This window comes from Onychomys torridus, chromosome 4, assembly GCF_903995425.1.
Source record: "Onychomys torridus chromosome 4, mOncTor1.1, whole genome shotgun sequence".
Taxonomy (NCBI): Eukaryota; Metazoa; Chordata; class Mammalia; order Rodentia; family Cricetidae; genus Onychomys; species Onychomys torridus.
The window spans coordinates 5466614-5493792 of record NC_050446.1 but is presented as its reverse complement, the minus strand read 5'-3'; the positions used below and the strand labels follow the sequence as shown (position 1 = coordinate 5493792).

Below are 27179 nucleotides of genomic sequence, written 5' to 3'. Positions count from 1 at the left end.
GGGAACAGGGAGGCCCAGGGGAGAGTATAGGGCGAAATGGAGGAGACCAGGCTGGTGCAACAAGCTGGGTGACAGAGAACGAGGACAGGGTGGTGGCAGCTGCCTTCCAAGATGCAGAGTCAGATGTAATGAAGTGTGTGGGAGGGATGGGGTTCGAGACATTCTCTGTTAGCCACCCTTCCCCTCAAGATCATCGAGAAAACTGGGTATGGTGCCTCACGCCTGTAATCCTGACACTTGGGAGGTGGAGGCAGAAAGTTTGCCATGAGATCCAAGGCAGCCTAGGCTAAAAGTCATATCCAGTGTCAAAAACAAAATAAAAACCAAACCACAAACCACAAACCCCCACAAAAACCAACCAAGGGGTTTGGGATTTAGCTCAGTGGTAGAGCGCTTGCCTAGCAAGCGCAAGGACCTGGGTTCGATCCTCAGCTCTGGTAAAAAAAAAAAAAAAAAAAAAAAAAGCCACCAACCAAACAACAATAAACAAATCTCCTGAAGGAAAGGCAAGTTTAGGGAGTGCTTTGTGGTCCTGCTCTCCAGTGACTGTAGGTTAAGGACAGCTGCCCCAGCAGGCCACAGGATACCTGGGCTCCTGGAACCTCTCCTTACAGACACCTGTTCCGCACTCAGGAGACTACATTGACAAATCTGTAATTAGTCACTTGACCCAAGTAAGGAATGTGGCATAAACACCATGTCCAAGGTCACAGCATTCCACCAGGTTCATCTTCCTGACAGCTCAAATCATCACTCACTAAATCCACTCCTCCACCTTCAGCCTGCAATCTGCTGCAGATCATGGCCTTGCACAACTTCAGGGTGGGAGTACCTTGAACTCGGGTTACTTAAGAGCCTCAGTTTCCCCTTGCTTTCAAGCTGAGCTGTAGTAAAGGTCTCCTGAGATATTATAGGTGAAGAACAGAAAAGGCCAGCCTTAGCTTCACAAAAGCTCACAGACATCCTGGACTACATGAGTCTTCGCCTCATTTGAAAAAACTGGGTGGGGAGAGGCTGAAGATGGCTTATTTGATAAGCTAGGGATGCCTATAATCGCATCTACTTGGGAGGCTGAGGCAGGAGGGCCACTTTAACACAGAAATTTAAGGTTGGCCCAGGCAGCATACTGAGAACTTGTCTTAAAAAGGGATGTGGTTCAATGGGTAGAGTGCTTCCCTGGCAGTCACACAGGTCCCGAGTTTGAGTCCTAGCAGCAAATAAACCAGGCGCTGTAGTGCACCACATCTGTGATTGAAAGTGCTGGGTAGGTAAAGGCAAAAGGGTCAGGAGTTCTTAGTCATAGTGAGTTTGAGGGAAGACTGAGCTGCAAGAGACCCTGTCTTAAAGAAAAAAAAATCAGCAGTAAGTAAAATGATAAATGAGTGAATGATTAAACCTCAGAATGGACACTGGATATGGTGATATGTATCACACAGGTTTTGAAGTTCCCTCTGAGATGCTGCTAGTCAACGGTATGCTTTTAAAATGTATTTTATCATTGCTGAATTCATAGCAGTGTTTTGACATTTCAAATTGCGTGTGTGTGTGTGTGTGTGTGTGTGTGTGTGTGTGTGTGTGTGTGTGTGCAGGTGCACATACATATGTGGGTGGAGGCCGGAGGTCAATCTTGGGTGTTATTCCTTAGGTACCATTCACCTAGATTTTTTTTTTTCTTTTTAAATATTTATTATGTATACAGTGTTCTGCTTGCATGTATGCCTACATGCCAGAAGAGGGCGCCAGATCTCACTATAGATGGTTGTGAGCCACCATGTGGGTGCTGGGAATTGAACCCAAGACCTCTGGAAGAGCAGTCAGTACTCTTAACCTCTGAGCTATTTCTCCAGCCCAGAAAGGAGACTTTCCCACCCCCCTGTCTGAGACAGGGTTTCTCTGTGTAGCCCTGGCTGTCCTGGATCTCACTCTGTAGACCAGGCTGGCCTCGAACTCAGAGATCTGCCTGCCTCTGTGTCCTGAGTGCTGGGATTAAAGGTGTGCGCCAGCACCTTCCAGCCTCCTAGTTTTGTTGTTGTTGTTGTTGTTTTGTTTTGTTTGGCAGGGCCTCGTGCTTGCCAATCAGGCAAGGCTGGCCGTGAGCCCAGGGAAGTGCCTGTCTCTACTCACCAGTGCTGGCTTTTTCTTTTTCTTTTCTTTTTCATGGGCTCAGGACCAAACTTGTATGGCAAGCATTTTAACTGACTGGATAATCTATCCTCCCCAGCCCTGATAGTAAATTTTTTGACTCAACCTATCACAGTGTGGTGGGGGAGAGGTTTTGTGAAATGTCCTAACATCTGGATTGGTACCTCTGCATGGGAAGATTGGAACAATTGCCCCACACTTTCCCAGACACTCCCAGAGGAACTGGACAATGCTTCCTTGGCAGGGCTCCAGAGGGAGTCAAACTCTTCACAGTTGACCTTTCTAATTTCAGGCAGTCAGAAAAAGCCCATACCGTGCCCCTCCAGAGCCAGTTCACAAGTAATGCAGTTTTTATTACATATGTCATCCCTCACCCCATCATCTGGCCCAGATTCTGTACTTTCCAGTATAAACATTCTTTCATTGCTCAAGCCCAGATTGGTTAAAAAAAAAAAAAAAAAAAAGAAAAGAAAAAGAAAAAGAAAAAAAAATCACAAATCCAAATCGAAAGGGATCAAAACTAACTCTTGATTCTTGATCAATTGCCACAAGTCTTAGGGCTGGGTGAAGAACCAAATAACAGGTAAACACCGGCCTCAGAGAGCACCAGTTTCACTGGAGTATGTCTTTCTGGTCAAATTCCCAGCAGAAATGGACAGTTAGTGACTTTTTTTTTAAACCATAGGGTGGCACAAGAGTAAGGAGTATGTGTGGGGTGGGGTGGGGTGTGAGGAACATGGAGTTTGTCCTACCAGAAAAGCTAGTGCTTTCCCAACCAGAAACACCTCTCTCTCTTCCTCTCTCTGGACTATAGGCCTGAACCACAACACCCGACTCCATGGAAACCCTTTTCTTCCTTCCCTTCTCTCTCTCTCTCTCTCTCTTTCTTTTTTCTGGGGCAGTTTCTCCTGGCTATCCTGGAACTCATTTTGTAGACCAGGCTGGTCTTGAACTCAGAGATCTGTCTGCCTCTGCCTCCCGAGCACTGGGACTAAAGGTGTGCGCCACCGCTGCCCGGCTGCAAACCCTTTTCTTGATGCCCCGACTGCGCTCTTCTGCCTGGTTGTTCTTAAACCAGAACCTCAGGAGCCATCAACCTAGCTTTCAAGACAAGGTCTCTCACTGGCCTAGAACTCGCCAATTGGGCTAGGCCAGCTTTCCAGGGAACTCTGGGGATCCACCTGTCTCTACCTCCCCAGTGCTGGAAATTTTTCCACCCATGCCTGGCTTTTCTCCCCCATGTTCTGGGGATCAAACTCAGGTCCTCCTGCTTGTTCAGTAAGCATTTTACTGACTGGGTATCTCCCCAGGGCCTGCAGGAAGTCACCTGTTCTGAGATGAAATCTTCATTTGGGTTTAGAAGAGAACTCACATTTACCTAGGAATTCTCCGCCAGCAGGAATTCGAAGACTTCCTAAATTTATTGGATGCTGAATTTTCTAAGAAAGGTGTTTTGCTGTAGTGCTAGGACTCAGGTGTTCTGCCATGAAATCACAGCCTCAACCCTTCCTCATGCAAGGTTTTTCGAAACAGTCTATGGCAGGGGGAGGCAGGGAGAGGCAGGGGGAGGCAGGGGGAGGCAGGGGGAGGCAGGGGGAGGCAGGAGGAGGTGGGGGATGGTGAGCTGGTCCAGTGAATAAACGGTGCTTGCTGTCATTTCTACTTTGATTCCCAGAACACACACAGAGAAAGAACTGACTCTTACAAGTTGTCCTGTGACTCCGCATGCACACACCGTGGCATGTGTACTTCCCTAGTGGTATGTCAAATTTTCTTTTAATTTAAAATAAGTTTATGGTAGCTAGGTGTGATGATGCTTTGTTCTTTAATCCCAGTACTCAGAAGGCAGAGGCAGGAGGATCTCTGAGTTCGAAGCCAGCCTGGTATACAGGAGAGCCAGGACCACACAGAGAAACTATATTTTGAAAAACAAAAGAAACAAAGCAGTTTATGGTAGTAACTGGTAGATAAATACCAAATAGCTCATCTGCATTTAGAAAAGATAAATAAAAAGAAACTAAGCAGCACGATTGGCTGTGAATCAGGACCGTGCCAGAGACGGCCACTCAGAGGCGGTTACAGTGTGGCTCCTCAGGTGAGATGGCACACCCGAGCCATCCCAGCTACTTGGGACACTGAGGCAGGATTGGGGAAGTTCAAGGCCAGTCTGGGTAATGTGGTGAGATCATGTTTCAAAATGTAAAAGGGCTGGGGATGCTCTTTGGCAGAGTGCTTATCTGGCATGTATGAGGGCCCTGGTTTTGAGCCCCAGTGCCAAAACAGCAAACAAACAAACAAACAAGGCTGGTTCCTGTGTCTGAGGGCCACGGGCACAGGAGGGTGAAGCATGGATGACGCGCCACCACAGAGCGGCACTCATAATGGAATGAGATCGCTAAAAGTGCTGTGAATTTTGGAGGCTCTGGAGTGTCAGTTATTTTTACAAAGCCTCAGATGATAGTAAAGAACCTTCTGGAAGGACAAAGCCTAGGCAGGGTGATGGAAAAGAGGAGCAGAGCAAACCATCCATACAAGGACAAGAAAAACTGAAGGGGCCAGCAAAGGTCAGTCAAGTGGGCTGACTGGAGCTAGTAGGAGGAGCTAGGGAAGGAAAATGTCAGGTGCTGCTAGCCTGGGAAGGGACAGGATCAGCACAGCTGAGGAAGACATTCTGCAGTAGTCCACACTGCTAGATAAGCCTGTGACCGTGTAGTAGAACATGATTCTAAACTGTGTTACTTTTGTTCATGTTGCATTTGTTTAACTCTGTGAAGCTGTGTTACTGTGCCTGTCTAAAACAGCTGATGGGCTAATAAAGAGCTGAACGGCCAATGGCAAGGCAGGAGAAAGGGTAGGTGGGGCTGGCAGACAGAGAGGATAAATAGAAGGAGAAAGCTGGGAGGAAAGAGAGAAATAGTCAGAGAAGGAGGAGGACTTCAGGGGCCAGCCACCCAGCAAGCCACAGAGGAAGATTAAGATTTACAGAAGTAAGAGAATAGGAAAAGCCCAGAGGCAAAAGACAGCTGGGTTGATTTAAAGTTAAGGAAAGCTGGCTAGAAACAAGCCAAGCTAAGTCTGAGTATTCATAATTAAGAATAAACCTCCTCCATGTGTGATTTATTTGGGAGCTGGGTGGTCAGTCCCTCAAAAGAGTAAAGAACTACTCCCACTACCTTTGAACTCCTCTTTATACCAGCAGGCAGTGGGTTTACTATGGACATTCTAAGCCGTTGGCTGGAAGTCACTGGACAATAGGAGTCTCATACAGGCCAGTGGGACACAAGCCACAGGCTGCCTGCCTTGGGCTGCATTTGGGCTTGTGTGTGCGTATATTAGTGCACCTGCAGAAACCGGTGTCAATGCTGTTCTTCAGGAGCTGTCCACCTTCTTTTCTTTCTGTTTTCTTTTTGGTTTTTCAAAAGGTTTCTTTGTGTAACAGCCCAGGCTGTCCTGGAACTCGCTTTGTAGACCAGGCTGGCCTTAAACTCAGAGATCTGCCTAAAGACATGGACCGCCATGCCTGCCTTTTTTTTTTTTTTTACTATTATTTGCATTGGTCTTTTGCCTGTCTGTATGTCTGTACAAGGACATCAGATCCCAGGAACTGGAGTTAAATACAGTTATGAGCTGCCATGTGGGTGCTGGGAATTGAACCTGGGTCCCTTGGAAGAACAGCCAGAGCTCTTAACCACTGAGCCAACTCTCCAGCTCCTTGTTTTTTCTTTACGCGCGCGCGCGTGTGTGTGTGTGTGTGTGTGTGTGTGTGTGTGTGTGTGTGTGTGTGTGTGGTCACTGCACACAGGTCAGAGGGCAACTGACAACTTGTAGGAGTTGGTTAGGTCTCTCCTTCCACCATGAGGCTTGAACTCAAGTCCTGAGACTTGGTGGCAAGTGCCTTTATCAGCTGAGCCATGTCTCTGGCTCTACCATCTCCTTGAGGCAGGCTCTGTTATTGGACTTTGCATAGACTTCTAGGCTGGCTGGTCAGCAAGCCCCGAGTTCTGCATTTCCATACTTGATTACAGACTCGCCACCATGCCCAGCCTTTTTTTTCCCTTAGGTTCTGGGTCAAACCCACCTCATGTTTACGTAGCAAGCACGTCACTGACTGCGATGCCTTCCCAGGTTACTAAGCTGTTTTCTTATTTTCTCCAAGTTAGTGTCCTGCCTCGCGAGGCTGGCACAAGGGTGGAGACCCAGTCCATGCAGGGTCTTTAGAACAGAGTGGGTCATTGTTGATCCTGGCAAAAGGAATGAGCTAGCGGTGACTGAGTCCTGGAAATGAAGCTGAAAGGGAATGAGCTGCTGATGTCTGAAATCTTACTTCTTGGATGGCAGAGTTCAGCAATTTAAGGAGGACCCAATGCCACTCACTACCTCAGCACCAGGAGGATAATTTAGGCCAAACTGCCTAGTGTTGTAGCCTGGCTTTTTTATGTTTCATTTTGGTGCTGGCTAGGCAAGTGATCTACCACTGAATCATGTCCCCACATGCAAGAAAAAGGCTTGATGGAAAGCTTCTTCCTTGAAGGAGACAGCCCCTCCCCTATAGCATCTCAGTTATCCTCTGCTGCTACCTGTGCTGGCCCGGAAGGCATTTCTACTTCATAATCCAAATGCTTATGGTAAGGGCTTGGAGCTGACTGTATTCCGCAACCTCAATGCTCTTGGGCCAAAGTAGCGATGGTGTTCAGTAGCCATAAAAAAACAAAACCAAAAACCCCAAGAGCCAGGCATGGTGGCACTTATCTGTAAAGTCAGCATTCGGAAGCAAGTGGCTTTGAGAATTCAAAGCCAGCCTCAATCCTGAGGGACCGCCAGCCTGTTTAAAGACCCAACATCCATCCATCATGGCTGGAGTGCCAGCAGTTGAGGGTCTTTTTTGTGAACCCTAATAAGTGAAATTTTATTACAACATTGCTGACCCCAAATTAACAGGATGGGCAGTTCTGGAGGGAGCTTTTAGCTTCCATACATCAAGGTTAGCTGCAATATTTGGCAGGCCAGGATCCTCTGGGGACTAACTACTATCTTATTAGGTTATAAATACATTTAATAGCTTTGGTACTGGCTTATTTTGGAGTATTAAGGAAGAAAAAAAATAGAACTCATAATCACTTGAGCCTAAGTGAAAAGTGACTATTTTAAAACTGTTCATTTACCTACGGTATTGCTTCTGAACGTACAGGACAACCTCACCACTGCTGCTATGTGCGAGGCTCAGCTGGCCCATCATCTGCTGCTTGGAAGAAATTAAAGGTGGTTCAAGAGTTGAAACTGAGATTCTTCCATTTTGACTCAAACTAGACCAACTAGTTCAAAGAAAGCCCAGAGGTTTCTCCCACCCACACTGACCTCTGTGGTTTCTCAGCAAAGGGTCAGCACGCCCACTTTCAGTCACTCAACTTCAGACTTGTTTAGTTTTGCGGTACTGAGCATGGAACCTGGACCTGTCATGCTAAGCAAGCGTTCCACCATTGAGAACACGCCCAGCAGTTAAGAACACGTGAGCAGTCTTTCCCTTCCTTTAGCTACACTGAGAAAGAACACATTCAAAGCCATTTACCACATAATCACTCTGGGTACAGCAGGTTTGAGCTTACCGCATTTCCGGCTGCTGACTGGCCCCTGGGTCCAGGGGGCTGTGCGGACCTTGCAGCCACCAGGACTGTCTGGAGGAATGCTTTGTGGCTTGGTGGGAAGCAGTCTTTGAGCCAACTAGGAAGGGAGCTAAATAAACCCGCACAGGTGCTGTAAGCGCCATCTGGGTAGCACCCGCCACATCCCACCTCCTTCTGTTCCCACTTGGCCCCCCACCGTCTCCTTGTACTCACGTGCTGCTGTCTCTAGCCCCGTGGCCTCCACCCTGGGGAGGTTATGTGCTATGTGACTGCTTCTTAGGTGGCTCCTGCTGCACTGTACATCAGGATATCAAGGAAGGGGTGGCAAGGGGCTCAACATGCTATAGACACAGTGCTGGTTGCCCATGATCAGAATGGACAGAGCTCACCTCAAAAAAGAGGCTAGGCAAGGTCTTCTGGAGGGTTCTCCCCACCTAGAGAACGCTAAGTGAGTCTAGGCAATCTGGAGCTGGCTTCAAAACCAGCAACCGGGGGGAGGGGGGCATCTCACAACAAACAGTGGTAACAGAAGGTTTGTGTGGGAAGATGGTTAAGTTTGGTCTAAAACAAGCAGTGTCTGTGGTAATGAGCTGTTGTTAGGAAGTATGTGAGGCCTCTGAAGAAGGCTGCTGCCTTTCCAGGGTTGGGCTTTTTGGGGAGAAGGGATGCAGGAGGGCAAAGCAAGGTGAAGCAAGGACCTGACTGAGGCACATGGGGACATCATAGAGCAGGGAAGCCCGGCAGTGCGAGTGGCAACCACACTGAGCTGTGCAACAGCTGTCCTGTGAAATGAGGACGTCCGAGGTATCAGCAAGGGTCCTGGTGAGAAACGACACAGGGTGAAGTACCTGAAGGCTGGAAAAAGGCTGGGAGATAGGACCAATTCTGAGCTTAAAGGGGTAAGGGGAGGTGTGGCGCCAAGCTTCCTGGCCATTGCCAGCATGCACCTGGAGGAGGCAGCCAGGTGTGAGTCCCTCAACCTCCCCAGCATCTCCAATAGCTCCTGACCAGAAGCCAAGGCAGAACCCAGAGGCCAAGGGGAAGAAGGAACCAGGGAGCATTCAGAATATCCTGCAGAGTAGATGCCGAATACCAGACCCTCCTCCAGAAGGCAGGTGGGTTTGGAGGAGATAACTCGGTTACTAAGAGCAGCCACTCACTGCTCTTGGGATCAGCCTGTGTGGTCTTTACTTATTGAAAGACGAGCGAAAAACGAAACACAACTTTGTACAAAACGGACAGGTAACATTTATTAAAACGTGTCATACAAAAGGGCATGGTCTCTTCTATAAGAAGAAAATATTAAACAGTAACATTCAGTTCAAACCACGCTGTACACCAAAGACAGCAATTCTAGAAAGAACTATTTAACTTCTGCAACACAGGCGGTTCACAAAGTATCCATGATATGCACCTAATGACAATCCTGTTTATCATCCCATGGTTCTGTGGCCTAAGAGTCACCTGACTTGCATAAATAAATTTTCTGGAAGAAACATTAGGAACCTCATAAAAAGAAAGGCAGCAGCAACTGACAGGACACAGGCTTCAAGCAACATTTAAAAAGAAAAAAAAAAATCACATTTGCAGAGGTGTTCCAGCATGTTCCCACAGGGTACTATCAGTAGAGATTTGCAATTAGAAACTAGTACCTTTAAATATGTAAATAGCAAAAGAAAAAAAAACAACAACAGAAGAAAAACCAAAGCAACCCTGGATTCATTGGATAAAAATCAGCCACCAGTCAAAGCAACCTAAACCACAGGAGGCCAAGGGCAGCCCTTCCTTGGTCCCCAGCATTCCTGAAGGGTCAGAGTTCAGATGAGCAACCACTTCATCTGTGGCAGAGGCAAAGCTTCACGCCAACCTTGGGGACCCTGCTGCAGCACAGATGCCTGTTTCTTATCTTCCCTTCCACACCAGTCAGGGTGTGCCATCCTCTTTGGCATGCAGCTTTCCCAACAGCTACAAGCCTGTCCAGGGTCAGCTAGTTCAGTAAATACCCCCTGCAATGGAGGGAACCCTTTAGGGCAGGATCTAAGGACCTGGCCAGAGAAGGTGAGCTATAGAAATCCAAGGGCCATGGGCCAGGGCTCAGAACAAGGGCACATGAGGAGCTGGACCATGCAGCTCACTGACATGTGCATCCAAGATTGAAGGTATGGTGCATGCAGACTATAAAATGCAACCAGCGGGGCCTGGAACCCTTTCCTATAAGGACTGGAGAAAAACCAGTCAAGGTTCAAAGTAGGGAACAAACACCTTGCTAGTGGGCCACTGATGGAGTCCCTGAACACTGGACTTTGTACAAAAATGTACAGTGCTGTCCACAACTATTCAAGCTTGTCTGGAAGGGTGGGGCTTTCCTAAGGCAGTGGTGGAGACCAGTACTACAGCAGGTAGGGGGTGCTGGGAAGGCCCTCTATTGGGAAAGGCAGGTCATAAGTCTCGGCTTTAATGCCTAGACTATGGTTACTCCTCTGCCTCCTTGGCCTAGGACACCCCACCTATTCACAAAAGCTTGGTCACCACGCACGACAAGGGTACTGGTTCAGCACAACCCAAGGACCCAGATGTTGCCAGGGTGTTTTCCTTTCCCCTCAGATTTGTCTCCACAAGGGTCCCAGTTCTCACATGAAGAGACTTCAATGGGAGACAGGTCAACAGGCAGAAGGCATTCTGTGAATACAGGGGGCAGGGTGGAGAGCAGCTTCTGACAGAATGCTTTAACTGCCTCAGGGTAGAAGTTACTAGAAGCTGAAATACTTCATCCTCACACATCCTAGGGTCATCCCTAACCCCTCTGGCCTCTCCTGTGAGAAGACTAGGAGGCTTGTGAGTGTGGCCGTACAGTCCCCTCTATGCGCTTCCAAGGTACATAGAGAGGACTCTGCAGACAGACAGACAGACTTCCAACACTGGGAGAGCATCTGAATGTACCAAACCACTAGGAGGTAATATCTAGTTTCTAGGTTAAAAAAAACCCTACATCTATACTTAGAATAAAGTTTTAAATACAAAGTGCTTTTATATGCCAAGATTGATACAGTGTTCGTAAATAGATCCCTGTTTTGCAATCTTGATCATAAGCATTTACTGGCGAGTCCCTATTTTCTTTCCCCTTTCCAAACAAAGGTCAAAAGTGAACCCCTGGTGTCAGAAGCCTTATGATCAGAAGCCCTTGCCAGAAATGTCTGTCACGTTAGAGAAAGACAAACTTTAAAAACAAAATTTCACCCCAAATCTAAGAAAAATAATTTTTATTTTAAGGAAAAAGTTTCTACTTAGCAGTAATAGACCAGTAAGCTTATGGAAAGATGACACAGGAGCCCTGTCCTACTGTCTAGCTAGCTGACAGTGACAAGCCTAGGGGCATCTGGGAAGAGAGTCTCAACCTCGGACTGCCCAAATCAGAGTGGCCTGTGGCACCTCTGTGGCTGATGGTCTTGACTGTGGAGTTCCTGCTGCGACTTCCCTCAGGGATGACTGTGGCACAGGGGTGTAAGCTGACATTAACCTTTTCTCCCCCAGCTGCTTTTGGTCAGAATGTGTTATCCCAGTAGTGAAAAGCAAACTAGACACATCCCCAGTAAGAGCTGCAGGCCAACCACACACTTACAAGCTTTCTGAACACAAGACTTCTTTCCAACCTAAAACACCCGACTCCAGGCAGAACAGGCCTTGAAGGGCTGGCGGCCTTCCTTCCCTTAGTGGGTGTAAATGTGTGCAGCTTTCTCTTCAACTAGGGAACATGATCTGTGGATGATATTGCTTGATGGGGGACTCCTTCCTCACTTTGAACTCACACTCTGGGCCCCAGAAAGAGCAGACAGTGTTGCTCACTGCACCCTCCAAACAGCACCCCCACACCTGTGTAGTTGTGAGACCTTTCTAAGTTGCTGCCTCTGCCGACTCTCACTGAGTATGGGGGTGTCCTGCACACAGGAAACTCTTAGCCACTCGTGGCTAGGTCCCATGAGCTGTGGTCCCTGGTTGACCCTTGTTGGGAAGCACCATGATCTGGAGGGATGGGGGACAGGACACTGCCAGTAAAGAGTCAACTGCAGGCTGACATCTAGCCCAGATGCCATCATTAAATGCGGGGGGCAACTAGAAACACCTATGTCTGGCACCCAGAGACTTACAGGGAGACACAGTGGTTCAACCCGATTAGAACTAAACACAAACCGTGCTTTGTCAAGAGTCTGCAGCACTAGACATGAGCCACGTCACCTGTTGGGTCAGGTGGACACATCAGGTCCATCTAACATCGCCAGTTCAGCTACAACTTTAGAAACTAAACTTGAAAGAGCTCTGTTCACATCTCAGCCCAGGAGTCAGGCTGCTATAGCCTTGAGGGGAGTAGCATTCAGTGATGCACTACCTAAGCAAAGCCCTAGAATCCCTGTAGCCAGCAGGAGGAAATAAAATGCAACATGACCTCAGAGCACTGAGTGATGGAAAACTGCCGCCACCTGAGTGAACTGGTGGGTTAGTGCGCCACCAAGTCCACTGCCTCAGTCATGCTGGCTGGAAAGGCTGTCTTGCCAGCTGGGCAATGGGTGAACTTATCCCCATCATCCATTCTAGGCCAGGACCAGAATATACAAATTTGAGGAATTAAATTTTTTAATTGGCCTACTTAGAGCTGGTCTTTCAGAAATATCTTCCTTTTTTTTCTTTTTAAGCTTCTCTCATAATAGCAAGTGGCACGCATCATCTGTGCCCAGATTTGCATTAATTACCATAGTTTATTTTTGTGCATGCCACTCAAGGGCCAGACCCTATTTTTAGTTAGCCTCAGTTGTATTCTGCTCAGCCTTTGCAGCTTCATAGGACTTGGTACAAGAAGTCACATGCCTGTGGAAACTGTCCCTCCACATAAATCTCTTTGCACAGATATTACACTCATAGGGCTTTATGCCTGTATGAATTTTCATGTGGCCCACGAGATGGTGCTTCATTTTGAATTTCTTACCACAGACACCACAGCCATAAGGGCGAAGACCGAGGTGCATGCTCATGTGTCGATCTCGCTGACTCTTGTGTGTGAAACTTTTCCCACACTGACAAGGATACAGCTTGTCAGTGGCTGAGAATCCTAAGTGGGATGCCTCTTCTTTTATCCCCGCCACCATTTCAATATTCTCACTGTAGCCTGCTGCGAGGGCAGCCTCCTGTCTGTGCCCAATTAGATTCCCATCCAACCTTTCTCCAGAAAACTCTTCCATGGAGGAGCCGTAAAAGTCCACCTGTTCATCATAGTTGCTCTCCTCTGCTTGCTCATCAAACTCTGCCTCCACTTTCTTCTCCACAATCTGGAAGTCCTCCTCCACTCCCGAAGGCTGGACCAAGTGCTCCGTCTGCATGGTGTTGACGGACTCAGTGACCTGGTGTTCGTCATAGGCCGCATGCACATCCATGCCCTCACACGCCTGTTCCAGGCGTTCAGGCTTCACGTGGATCCAGCGTTTGTGGGCCATTATACTGGGCTTGCTGTACAGAGGCCGGGTGTAGTGGAACTCAGCGCTGTCGCTGGCCCCTTCCTCCCCATCCTGGCTGGCCATCTCAGTGCTCAGTCGGTCATGCTCTGTGGAGGAGTTACTGGGCAAGTACTCTTGCTCAGTGAGCTGAGATGACAGCTCATCTTTGGTACTCTCCTCCTCATTCTCACCATCCCTCAGTTCCTGTGCTTTGGGGAAATCAGTATGGCCCGCAGAGCCCAGCTCAAAGCTCTCTACCAGGCCGTTGTAGTTACTGCTACTGGGAGACTGGTGGTCGCTGCCGTGATTTAGCTTCTGACACAGGACGGTGGGGTTCCCCTCCAGAACCTCAGTGCACTTGTCTACCACATGCCACATCTGGAGGAAGCTGGCGGCTGTCAAGTAGCTGACGATCTCTGGAGCAGGCATCACAAGGCGTCCTGTGTAGCTGGAGAGGAGAATGTTCTCAAACACTCTTGGGTTCATCACATCAGGCAGGACAATCCTCCTGCTGTTTTTCAGGAGGACTTGGTCACAAAAGTAGGGTGAACTGGCAGCAAGAACAGCTTTGTGTGCCCGGAAAATGTGGCCTTGGACAACAATGGAGACGTCACATAGCTGTCCTTGTTGGCGCTGCTGGTTTAGTTTCTGCAGAATGGTGCTGGAGAAATCTGGAAACTCTACTCGAAAAGAGTTCGTTCCAGGCTCCATTTCATCACCAATCTTGTTTAGTGCTGCAAGAGAAAGAAGAGTTAGCGTGAACTCCAGCCTCAAGGAAGCCCTGTCTACCCCATGGCCCAGCTCACCAAGGCAAGTCCAGTCTATCAAGTCCTCTAGTCTCTGGGCACTCAAGCACAGGAGTCAATCCCCAGAGAAGCCTGGAGGCTCAAGAGAGCCAAAAGGAAGAGCCACCCCCGCCCAGCAGCTCTCCATCTGTCCTATCTGTGGGTGAGAAAGCAGAATCCACAGTGAATGTACCTGTGAGCATATAAATCCCCTAAGCAAAACAAAGTAACGATTTCTAATAAAAACAAACATGATTCTTATCAAAACAGCTTACTTGTAATCCTCAGACTCTCCACATTTACTAAAGAAGAGAGGAAGGAACAACAAGAACAGAACTGGGAAGGGAGATGGAATGTCTGCTTAGCAAGTATGTCTCTGGGTTCCATCTCCATGTGCACTCTAAAAGAAAAAAGTGAAGAACTGAATTGTGGAAGATGGAAACACCTATGCACTTCTTCAGACAGAAACGAACCGGGTCACAGCCCCAAAAGTATGAGGACAAGTGTCTGGTTCCCCTGGACCCAAGTAAAGAGAAGGGGTCTGGCAGCTGATGGCTGTAACTCCTACCACTGCAGGGTGAAGACAGGAGAATGACCCCACCTCAGCTCTTGGGCCAGCCAGTCTAGCAAATTAGCTCCAGATTCAGTGAGACCCGTTCAAGAAATAAGGCAGAGGACACAATGATGACTTATGTGCAAATGCGGACGGAAGAGCAGAGGTTGACATTACTCTTTTTCTCAAGGGGTCATTTTGTGATTTTTAAGACAAACTTCACGCTGGCTACCCCAACTCCAACAATCCACCTATCTTCTTCCCAGTGCTGGGGTTGAACTCGGGTCCTCACGTTTGCTGAGCCATCTCTTAAGCTGTTCTTAAAAATCTTCCCAATAACCCTTGTGTCATGCTTCAATTCCTCAGAAGTCATTCTTGAGTGACAGGAAAGGACAAGTGAAGAAACTAAGGTGTTCTTAAGAATCACTCTGTTTAGTCAGGTGGTGGTGGTGCATGCATTTAATCCCAGCGCTGGGAGGCAGAGGCAGGCAGATCTCTGAGTTCGAGGCCAGCCTGGTCTCAGAGCAAGTTCCAGGACAGCTAGGCCTGTTACACAAAGAAACCCTATCTAAAAAGCAAAAACAAATAAAAATATAGTTGCTCTGTGTCAAATGCAGTACACTATTTTCCATGAAGTTTTGCTTTGTTGTTGTTGTTTTGAGACAAAGGTCTTTCTCTGTAGCCCTGGCTGACCCGGAACTATGTAGAGCAGGCTAGTCTCAAACTCAGAGATCTGCCTACATCTACCTCTTGATTGCCAGGATTAAAGGTGTGCACCACCACACCTGGCTCTTCCTCTTCTCCCAGGGCTGGCTTTGTGCTAGGCGAGTGGGCTGTCACTGAGCTCCAGGTCAGTCCTCCACTGTTTGGCAAATGCAGGGCTTGGTGTTCAGTTATTTTAAGTGACTTCCCTGAAGTTAAAAGCTTGTTCTAACAAAGTAGAGAGATGAATCCAGGTCAGTGTTAACTCCAAAACCTATGGTTTTTTTCCCATAGGCTTTTCATGTCACCCTGTCTCCTCCAATGAGACCAGAATGCTGGACCAGTGATTTTGATAAGGGCCAGGCGGTGGTGGCGCACGCCTGTAATCCCAGCACTCGGGAGGCAGAGCCAGGCGGATCTCTATGAATTCGAGGCCAGCCTGGGCTACCAAGTAAGTCCCAGGAATGACGCAAAAGCTACACAGAGAAACCCTGTCAGGAAAAACCAAAATCTTTGGATAAAGACAGTGCTTTTTGAACAGGGTTTCTATGTGTAGCCTGACTGTCCTGGAACTTGCTCTGTAGATCAGGCTGGTCTCGAACTCACAGAGGTCCCCCTTCCCCCGGCCCCACAGGTGTTCTAATTTGTAAAGGAAATGCAGACTACGTATTTGCATGGCTGACAGGTGTCTATGTAAATTCTGAGAGTGCAGTCTGGGCTGAGGGCATCTGGGTGGAGAGGGTCTAGGTATCTCTGCCAACAACAGAACTTTGGTTTGCAAAGGGGAGAACGGTGCTAGACTAGAAATCAGGAGTGGAATATTATAACAGCTGTGTGTGAATAAGGAATTGCTGCTTGAGGACAGACACATCTCAAGATCAGCTCTGGACTCTCATCTCCCATTTCCCTAATAACACAAGGACTTTGAGACAGGGAAGAATCACAGCTGCCCCCTTCTTAAGGATTCAAATACCATATGAAAGGGAGGAGAGTGGAGATGTCCGGGCTTAATTGAGCCATTAAGGACAAGTTACTACCTCTTATTTTTCTGAGACAGGGTTTCTCTGTGTATCCCTGGCTGTCCTGGAATTCACTCTGTAGACCAGACTGGCCTCGAACTCACAGAGATCTGCCTGCCTTAAAGGCGTGCACCATCACCACCACTGCTGCTGCCCAGCTTAAACATTACCATTCTTGTTTGTTTGTTTTCTGAGACAGGGTTTCTCTCTGTGTAGTCCTGGCTGTCCTGGAACTCAGAGATCTACTTGCCTTAAAGGGGTGTACCACCCGATCACCGCTGCCACTGCCTAGCTGAAACATTACCATTCTTATGGGGTTTATAATCTGTCATAGATCAAACATATCCAGCATGTCATTCAAGCAAAGCCTGAAACCACCATGAAAAGAACCCAGGGAGGGGCGGATTATGGTCACAAGGTCGTATCACTATGAAGTTTGGAGCCACCAGATATGGAGACAGGCTCTCATTCTTCTCACATACCATGTTTTTATGGAAATAATACAAGTCAGTGATATGAAAAATGAGCTGAACTCCAAAATCCTAGAGAATGGTGTGAGCTGTGAGCTTGAAGAAATCAGAGCTACTGAAGATGGAATCCGGGTGAGGAGACAGATGCTGCCCTGACCAGCAACTGTCTTGCTCCAGGCAGTCCAGACAGTAGCACCAAGCTCCAGAGAATTAACAATGCCTGGCCAGTCTGGTTGTCTATACAGCCTAGAGCCATCTGAGAGGAAAGCCTTGACTGAGGAAATACCTGAATCAGATTGGCCTATGGCCATGTGTGTGGGGAAGTGCCTTGACTCTTAATTGCTGTAGGAGGGCCCACCCTATTGTAGGTGGCACCGGGAAGGAAGCCTTGGGTTGTATAAGGAACTACAAGAGCATAAGTCTTGAGCCAGAGTGAACCAGTAAGCCATTTCCACGGTTCCTGCCCTGATCCCCTTCCTGACTGGAGTGTGACCTGGTAGTCTAAGTTGCAGTTAGACAGTTTTCTCACAGCAGCAGAGTGAAGCTACAACACTGGGTCTCAGCATCAACGTGAGGACCGAGGCAGCACCGAGTCTATCAGAGGGAGATGCTGGGAGGCCATGGACTAATGCAGGAGGAAGTCGGACTACCTGCAAGGCTTCACCAAATGTAGTCTACACCTGAGTAATAAAAATAGTGTGTCTAAAAAAAAATAGTGTGTCTAGAAAATGCAGGGAGACAATGATGAGATTTACAGAATTGGTGGGCAGGAAGCTCCAGTACTGTGAGCCTTAAGTGCTCAAGAAAATAAAGAGACCACACACATAATGGGAGACTATTTGCACAGCACTATGAATAACTTGTACTGAGTGCATACAGAGCCTATAGCCAGCAGTAAACAACCCAATAGAAAAGAATGGACAAAAGATTCCAAAAGGCATTTCTCCAAAGAGCAAGACACTGATGAACAATGCTCAGCACCATGTGGGCTGGAATGCAGCTAGCTCAGGGGAGAATGCCTGTTTGCCATGTGCAAAGTACCTGGTTTCAGGCCTAGCACCACACCTTTTCCCATCCCTAAAACAATCAAAACTACAAGAAACCCTTTTCTCACTCACTAAGATGGCATGAAAAGTAAAAGACATTAACAACTGTCAGTAGTGTCCCATGGAGACAAGAACTATTATACACACTTGCTGGTAGGCATGGAAATGGTTTAAAAGCTGCAGAAAGGGGGTTGAGAGTTTCTCAAATGGCTAAACAGATGTAGCCCAACCATTCTACTTTTGAACATATGCTGAACAGAAGAGAACACATGATGTCCATACCAAAGCTCATACATGACTGTCCATAGCAGCATTAAGTGTGTATCCATCAACGACTACATAAAACATAGCACATCCATCTAAGAGATCATCAGGCAGTAAGAAAGAACAAGGTGTCAGCCAGGGAGAGCCCAGCCTGGAGACAGGCTAATAGAAAGGAGCCAAGGCTGAGAATTGCTGGGGTTATACTCAGCATCATAAAGAACAAGAGAAAGAAGGAGGAAGAGATTAATGGGAGAGGCAGAATATGCGAAGAGAAAGAGGAGAGGGCAGGAGGAGGGTGGACACAAAGGACACTTTCATCACTCCATTACAAAAGACACATTCAAAACAATTTAAAAAGTGGATTAGCGACTGCCAGAAACTAGAGATAGAGAAAGACAGGGAGTGATTAGCAATTCGGTATTTTGTCAGTGGCAAACATCCTTAATCCCAGCAGAGGCAGGTGGATCTCTGTGAATTCAGGCCAAGCCGGTATAAAAGCAAATTCCAACAGCCAACACAGAGGACAGGACAGAAAAACACAGAGAAACCCTGTCTTAAAAACCTTAAACACAAAACACAACAAAGAAAAAAACAATTGGGAATTTTTTAGGGAGGTCAGAAATTCTCCAATTCTGTTGTGAAGGTTATATGCTTCACACATGCAGGCAAGCATCTTTAAGGCTTCATTTCCAGCCCATGAACTGTTTTTCTTAAATTATTTTACAGAGTAATACAAGGGAAAACAAGGTACCAATGTCAGTTTGTTCTCTTTTTGAGACAGGGTTTAGCTATGCAGCCTAGGAAGACTCACGTCTCCATTCTCCTACTTCGGCATCCTGAGTGCTGGCATTACAGGTGCATGTCATCATGTCCAACTGCCAATGCCAACTGTGAAGGTTTGTGGTGTTTTACCTCCAGGGAGGACATAATGCCATTTTGGAGTAGGAAATACCTTGGCCAGGTAGCTATGCCTACCAATAAGCAAAACCACACAGTGATATTCCCCAGCACATGAATGAGAGAGGGTCCAAAATCATCACTGGGGATTCTAGCTATTACTCCCTCATGCCCCGCCCCCAACCCCCCAAGTAAATAAGGTGAGAGGTCAACTGAAAGGGGACTCCATAATGCTGCTTCCTTGAGGTCATTATCCATGCTGGGATGGAGGTCACCCATGGTCCTTTACATAGCCCCTCACCCACAATCTATAAGCAAGCCCAATAAACTCACTGGTTCGCCAAGTTGTATTTTGGTGGTATCGTACTTTGCTCTGTCCTTGGTGCCCTATCTGGGATGAATAAACGTTTGTTCGCATCTCCCTAGGAAAAGTTAATGCAACACTGGGTAACTAGGAACATGTCATCATTAACAGAACAGCAGCTGCTTATTAATGTATACACAAATACATATATAAGGATGTACACAAACACAACTGTCTGACAGCATCTGTGGGGGTTGGTCCTAGGACTACCACTCAAACATCAAAACTCTGAGATGCTCAAATCATCTAAAGAAAATGGTTGAATAGTTACAATGCCACCTACTCATTCATGTCTTCAAGAGTACTTTAAGATCTTAAGATCGCTCCTAATCCCTGGCATAGTGTGTGGACAAGTATCAGACTGCACAGTTTGGGGGAGGGCAAGAACACACAAGCAATACAGTTGCATTCTTTTTAAAAAGATTTACTCTTTATTTATTTTATTTACTTATTTTTAGTTTTTCAAGACAGGATTTCTCTATATAGCCCTGGCTGGCCTTGAACTCAGAGATCCACTTGCCTCTGCCTCCCAGTGCTTGGGATTAAAGAAGTGTACCACCGACTGGCGATTTATTGTATTTTTAACTATATGTATGTGTGTGTGTCTGTGTGTGAGCTTGTGCATGTGAGTACAGGTGCTTTTGGAGGCCAGAAACTGATACTTGACCCCAAGAGCTGGAGTAACAGGCAGCTGGGAGCTACCCAATGTGGGTGCTGGGGACTGAACTCTTCTCTGCAAGAGAAGTATTTGTTCTTAATGACTGAGCCATCTATCTAGCTCTTCCTAAGTATTTCCCATCTGTGAAGGGTTGACTCCATGAACGCAGAGACTCTGCACACAGCACTTCACATTCTCTACTTCATTTGGTCCTGCTTACAACACTTGGTAGTTATTGTGACAAGACCCAGAGGACAACCTAGTTGCCTAAGGTTGTCTACTGGGGAGTGGTGAGATTTAAGCCCAAAGCACATGTTCAGGCCAATCAGCATCTGAAAGGTGGGGTGCAATAGGTTAGGAAGGGAGTAAACATGAGTAAGTCTCACAAATAACCTAAATAATCCTTGTTTTGAAACAAGGTCTCATTATATTGCTCAGACTAGCTTCAAACTTGGGGCAATCCTCCTGCTTCAGCCTCTTTTTTTTTTTTTTTTTCCCCCTCGAGACAGGGTTTCTCTGTGTTGTTTTGGTGCCTGTTCTGGATCTCGCTCTGTAGACCAGGCTGGCCTCAAACTCACCTGGCTCTGCCTCCCGAGTGCTGAGATTAAAGGTGTGCACCACCACACTAGCTCTAAGTAATCTATAATTTAGATTATGAGCAATTCATTAATAAACTCCAGAGCATTTGCCAACTTCAGACTTAAACCAGCAATTTTATATGTCATCTTGCACATAATTTTAAAACTCCAATAATAGCAACGGTCTTTCTAAAATAATTACACCAATCCCAGCTCATTCCCTTCATCATTCATGGAAGCTACATGTATAGCTTTTTGTTTTGTTTTTTTGAGACAGGGTCTCTCTGTGCAGCCTTAGCTGACCTAGAACTCACTCTGTAGACCAGGCTGGCCTGGAACTCAAGAGATCCTCCTGCCTCTGGGCTGCTGGTTTTAAAGGCGTGCGCCGCCATCGCTCACCTGTTTAATGGCTTTTTAAAGCAGAAGAAAAGGGCTGGTGATAGGGCTCAGTGGGTGATGGGGCCTACGGCCAAGCCTAAGACCTGAGTTCAATTCCTAGGGTCCACATGGTGGAGGAGAGAACTGGCTTTCCCAAGTTGTCCTCTGACCTCCACATGTTGCAGGTATAGGCCCACACACATACAAAGTAAATAAAAAAGTAATAAAAATTAAAGCAGAAGGCAAAGGGCCTTCCATTGAAGACTCCCTGAAATAGACTGCCTCTAACTTCCCTCCCATGCTGATAAGCTGAACAGTAGCCACTATTTATTCTTCAGCTGAGAAAATTGTATATCAAATCTTAGACACCATTTTAACAGGGACTAAACACCCTAAAAGCACAGAGACAGCGAGGAGACAGGGAGGCAGACCTACCAGCGCCTACTGAAGCCCTCCAGGGATGTCTTAATCAGAGCATATGGTAATTTGCATGCTCACTGTAGAAGGCACATTTAAGCACAGTAAATGTTGCTTTAGGAAATTTAAAGTCTGGCACAAATGTAGAAAAATACCAACACTCCTTGCCTACCAAATTCTCGCTAGTCAAATGCTTTGCATGCACAAAATGCAGCCTGTAAACCTGGGCCCTGCAGAGCCCTGCACAGCTTACTCAGTTCTGAGAGTAAAGGGAAGCCCACAGGCTCACACGACAAGATCTCCTCAGTCCACACAGTTCAGCAGGTGGCGGGCATCAGAAGTGTAACTCCAACTCTGATTAATACTTTTCTATCATTTGGCAAAAAATTCTCTCTGAAATTAAGGGCCTTCTTAGCAGGAAGTACCATGGTGACTAGCCCTAAAATGTGCAGTATCTCTTCTTCAGAGGAATCTGATCTAGCCCATTAATAACCTTGACGGGGGTTAGAGAGAGCACCGGCTGCTCCTCAGAGGACCCAGGTTTGATCCTAGCACCTGTATGGCAATTTGAAGCCATCTCCAGTTCAAAGGGAATTTGATGCCCTCTTCTGACCTCTGTGAGCACTAAACACACATGAAAACAAAACATCCATCCACATATATAAATAATTTTTAAATTAAAAAACAAAACTTGACAAACTATACTGTTTTTGTTGATAAGAAATTTTACAATAAAGTCTTAAAAATTATTTAGTACATTTATAGCTTACTCAGTGCAAAGCTGTATTCCTGGTGATGTTCTTTATGCCATGGTCATCAAAGAGCAGTCTGAATGAATAGAAAAAGAGAATGCATTTCTCAATTTTGCTTTAAATTAAATCACTGATTTCTAAAAGGAAAAAAATCACACTGAAAATTTAAGATGCTGGGTTTAAGACTGTTCAGTGTTTAAAGAGCTCCTGCTGCTCTTTCTAAGGCACCCATGTGAGGTGACTTACAACTGCCTATGACTTCAGCTTCAAGGAATCCAATTCTTCTGGCCTCCACAGGCACCTGATACACATGGCACTGGAGCACATACATGCAAATAAAAATAATCTTATAAAAAAGAAAGAAGTTAGGATGCCTGTGCCAGTCTTACACTGAGGAGCAGACAAAAAGCTCATCAAGACTGCTGCTGTCCAGTCCATGCAGTGCCCACCTGTAATCCCAGAATTGAAGGGCTCCAACAGGCTTCATAGTGAGTTAAGGGCCAGCCTGAGTTACACAGCAAAACTCCATCAAAACCAAAGTTTTAATTATGAACTTTCATCCTAGAAGCTCTTGGCTTGGCTGCTTCTATGGTATTTTAAAATAAAATTTTATGACATTTTTACTTGTTTTCCTGTGTCATGCAAAAGCGCACAGCACACATGGAGGTCAGAAGACAACTTGCTGGTGTCAGTCCTCTCCTTCTACCACATGGGTGCTGGGATCAGATCCAGGCTGTCAAATGTGGCGATGGTAGGCAGGGCCAGGCTGATCTGTACAGCTCCTCCACCCTGCTGAACTGTGACAACCCCTGTAACAACCTAACTTTGTCTCCTGAACTAAAGCGATGTGTTCCTATCAATTCTTGCCTTCCTGTCCTGTCAAGCCCCAGGAATGCCCAGCAGGAGAGATGCTTACTGGTCACCTAACCTTATCTTAGTCATAACTGGCTACTCGTCCGGTACCAGCAGCAATCGCCCACTGTAGAGCCAGAGAGAACCATCTCAATCCACTTCCCTTCTCTCTCCTCTGAACACATAAGGAGCCCCCATCCTGCCATGTGGGTCCAAGCTCCCATCAGCCCTGCCATGCTGATGACTTATCTGTGGTATTAAATCTCTCTTCAAGAACATCTCTCACCCCAAAGAATAATTTGCCTCAATGTACCCCTTGGTCTTCAAACCTTTTATAATGGTGTGGAGACCCTAGAGAAGGCTCCGCTGAAATGGTCACTCTCTGGGACCCCTCCACCCTTGTTACTGCTTTCTCTCCATCTAACTCTGGCCTCTATTTTCCACTGAGGGATTTTTCTGGTTTTCTGGGAGCTATATCCATGTATTGCCCTTTTTCCAGAAAACCCCAATACCGGGTCAGAGTGGTCCCTGGGCTTGGGTCAGGCTCTATTGCCTTTAAAGCAGCCGAGTTAAGGACACTTGCTTTCCTCAGTTTACTGTTAGTGACACTGTCACATCTCTGGAAGGAAGTTCTGCTAGGAAAGAAAACTGAGGCAGCATGCTGTCTAAGTCTGCAAGATCTTGAGACCCATTTGGAGGGTGTTAGTGAGCTAATTGGGTCAGATAAGCAGCCCAACAGAAGCATCCATTTCTTTAAAGTTTAGAGCTTCAGCTGGGTGTGGCAGCCCACACAGGAAACTAACTCTTGGGTGGCGGAAGCAGGAGGCTCAGGAGTTCAAGGTTATCTTATGGGAGTCCCAGGCTACTGGGGCTACAACAGACAGTACACATGTTGCAGTTTTTTTGTTTGTTTTTTTGAGACAGAGTTTCTCTATGTACTCTATATAGGCCTTGCTATCCTCAAACTCAGAGAGATCCATAAGCCTGTACACCTCCCAAGTGATGGATTAAAGGTATAGGCCACCACCTAACTCATATATTGAAATTTTAACAGCAATGGCTACTGAGGTAATGACTAAGGCACTCCTGAGAAGATTAATGTTTCTGATGACACAAAGAATGATTCCAAGCCGGTGTTGGTGGCACCCGCCTTTAATCCCAGCACTTGGGAGGCAGAGCAGGCGGATCTTTGTGATCCTGGTCTACAGAGCGAGATCCAGGAAAGGCGCAAAGCTGTCTCGAAAAACCAAAAAAAAAAAAAAAAAAAAAAAAAAAAGAATGATTCCATATGGAAGAACCATGGATGCAATTCTGAGGTAGACAGTACTTAGGTGAGTGGGACTCCAAATGTTGTTAACAAGTTGTTGTTTTGGTTTTTCAAGACAGGGTTTCTCTGTGTAGCCTTGGCTGTGGTAGAACTTACTTTATAGACTAGGCTGACCTTGAGATCCACCTGTCTCTGCCTCCCAAGTGCTGGAATTAAAGGTGTGTACTACTACCAACCATTGTTGTAACAACTGGGTACTTTAACTGATATATATTTGCTTATGTTTTTCCTTTTATAAGAGTGTGCATTGATTTTATTTTTTAAAACTCTTAAGTTGGGGCTGGAGAGATGGTTCAGTGGTTAAGAGCACTGGCTGTTCTTCTAGGGGACCTAGGTTCAATTTCCAGCACCCACATGGTAGCTCACAACTGTCTGTAACTCCAGTTCCAGGGGACCTGAAATCTTATTTATTTATTTATTTTTACCCTGGCATGATCAGACTCCAGATGACCTGGGAATTGAACCAGGTTTCTCTGGAACATCAGTCAGTGTTCTTAAAGTGCTGAGCTATCTCTCTCCTCTGGGATTTGACACCTATACACAGACATATATGCAGGTGAAACACCAATGCACATAAAATAAAAATAAATAATTAAAAAAAAAAAAACAAAAAAACTCTTAAGTCAAACCAGGAGGTGGCTTGATGTTAGCACTTGGGAGACAGAGGCAGGGGGATCTCTGAGTTCCAGGACAGCCAGGAAACCCTGTCTCAAAAAACCAACAAAACAAAAACCAACAAAAAACCAAAAAAACAACAAAAACCCCCAAAAACAAAAACTTGAAAAAATGAACTTAAATGAGGGCAAGATTTATAAAACAAAAACAAAACAAAGCAAAAAACCAAAAGCATAGCTTATGAAGAAATAACAGACCATTTTCTACTCTAATAAAGGAATATTTTTCCAGCCTCACAAGTTCTCTGCATGTCAAAGGAATGTTTCTCAAGTTGCTTCTAGCGAAAATGTCTGCATTGATTCCAAAGGGGAAAGAAGGGGATGTATGTGGGAAACGAGATTTAAAGCAACCCAGGGCCCCGGACTCCTTTTCTGGGCCTTTAGCCGAACCGGCTGCTGCTAAGAGCTTGCATGATACAAGGGATTCAACTAAATGTTCCACGTTTCTAAATTGCATTGTGGAGTGCTTATGTCAGCTTCAGAAGTCTCCAGAGTACCTTTTGCTGTGTGTATATAGTATAAACAGCACAAGACTTACCACTGTAACTACTTTGTGTACTGTTATGTTGACACTACATCATTCACACTGTTGTGCACAATCCTTTCCAGAATGTTCTTACTACCTCTTGAAACTCAGTGCACACTGAACAACCCACCACCTGACTCTAGCATTTGATAAATTGCTGTTTCGGGTCCTGTCTATCCTAGAACTCCACTCAAAAGTTTTAAACAATGTTTGTCCCCTGTCTTGCTGACTTCTCTCTGGTAGTAATCTGCAAACAAGCAGGGAACGAATTCCTGTTAGGTTTCTACAGTCTTCTCTTAGAAAATTCTGCCACCGTGCTAAGGGTCTCAAAGGCAGATCTCAACCTGGTTCTTCCTAAGCCTGTAGACACTGTGGCCTGGTTAAACAAGGGCTGTTTCTCACAGTCCTGGAGGCCATCTGGGGTTCCTGGAAAGAGCAAATGACTGTGGAGAGCTGTGCAGACCACATGGAAGAGGTTCAGGACTCACTAGCTGCCTAACCCCTGAGATGGACCTTCAGTCTGAGGGCCAGGAACTCCCGACACTTTGTTAGATTTGGGTAACACCTGTCAGAACTGAAGCCAGACTGTGGTCGGGCCACTGAAAATGTCACCCAGGCGGGCGAGTTTCACGGGGTCATGAGTCACCTTCCATGGCTCAGAGGTCCAAGCAGGACCCGCCCTGCCTAAACAAACCCAGTTGGGCGGGAGAGAAACAAGAACATAACATGGGCAGAGACAGAAAAACACACAAATGGTCAAGTCAAGAAGCCAGTGTAACATCCGGGCCCTGAACCAGAGGACGGCCTGAGGGGCAGAAGCAGAGTCAAGAAACACTGAAGCAAGGTGAACCAGAGATAGGGACAAGGTCCAGAGACTGTCAGCTCCAAGATACAAAGTGGAGAGAAACTCCAGCTGACAAGAGGTCAGGTTGGGGAACAAAAACAGGTGACAACGGAGTGACAAAGAGGCGAAACTCAGAGCGGCGAGGTCCTCCCTCACGGGGTCCGCTCGCGCGTGGGTGGCTCGACCCTGAGGTCGCCCCGCGGGCGGATCCTCCAAGCGCTCGGCCCCGCCGTGCACCTGCCGCGGGGTGACCTTGGACAGGAAGTCGCCTGGCTGGCCCTGGAGGCCTCAGGACTCCGAGCCGGGGCGCCCGGGGTGGCGGAGTCGCTCGGGCAGTCCCGCGCCGCGGCCGCCGGGGAGAGCTCGCGGTGAACACCGGCGTCCCGGACACTCGTGACTCCGACCGTGACCTCCCGCGCGGCCGCCAGCCTCCCTACCCCGCCGTACCTGCCGACGGCTCCGTGCTCGCAGCTCTAGCCCACCGGAGCGTCCAAGCCGCCGCACCAAGGCCTTAGTCTCCGCCGCCACCGCGGGGACAGCTTCCGCCGGAGCCTCCCGCCCCCCGGAAATGCTTCCCGGTCCCGCCCCCGAAACTGCCAGTACTTCCGGAGGCTCATCAGCGACTCTGTAGTGTGCGCATGCTCTATTTGTCCCTTTGGGGCGGGTCTTCAGGAGAGCACGCTGAGGCGGCCAGCGCCTGCGCAATAGGAGTTGGCGCAGGTCACGTGTAGGGTTTAGAAGAGTTATCTAATTTCTGAGTTCGAAACTCTGGAACTGCGAGCTATTTCGGGGGTAAAGGCGCTTGCCGCCTGGGTTCTATCCTTGGA

The 27179-nt window shown here is 47.1% G+C and overlaps 1 protein-coding gene across 4 annotated transcripts; it reads right to left on the bottom strand.

The window, feature by feature from the left end:
* Positions 1 to 8993: 8993 nt before the first annotated feature.
* Zbtb43 (zinc finger and BTB domain containing 43) lies at positions 8994 to 26908 on the bottom strand. Of its 4 annotated transcripts, XM_036185111.1 has the most exons (4): positions 26800 to 26908; positions 22148 to 22205; positions 19316 to 19404; positions 8994 to 13980 (listed from the first exon to the last, which is right to left on the bottom strand). In XM_036185111.1, exons 3-4 carry the CDS (start codon positions 19398 to 19400, stop codon positions 12554 to 12556), a joined length of 1512 nt encoding a protein of 503 aa, XP_036041004.1. In that variant the 5' UTR covers positions 19401 to 19404; positions 22148 to 22205; positions 26800 to 26908; the 3' UTR covers positions 8994 to 12553. The 4 variants fall into 4 exon arrangements, with proteins under 4 accessions (XP_036041004.1, XP_036041005.1, XP_036041006.1 ...); XM_036185112.1 differs by lacking the exon at positions 19316 to 19404; XM_036185113.1 differs by lacking the exons at positions 19316 to 19404; positions 22148 to 22205.
* Positions 26909 to 27179: the final 271 nt, after the last annotated feature.

Bases quoted from the DNA above. Each gene is read 5' to 3' on its own strand.
- Zbtb43 (XM_036185111.1), bottom strand. From the start codon at position 19,400: ATGCGAACAAACGTTTATTCATCCCAGATAGGGCACCAAGGACAGAGC. The intron at 13,981-19,315 runs GTGAGTTTATTG...TTTCTCTTGCAG, and splicing joins AAATACAACTTGGCGAACCA to CACTAAACAAGATTGGTGAT.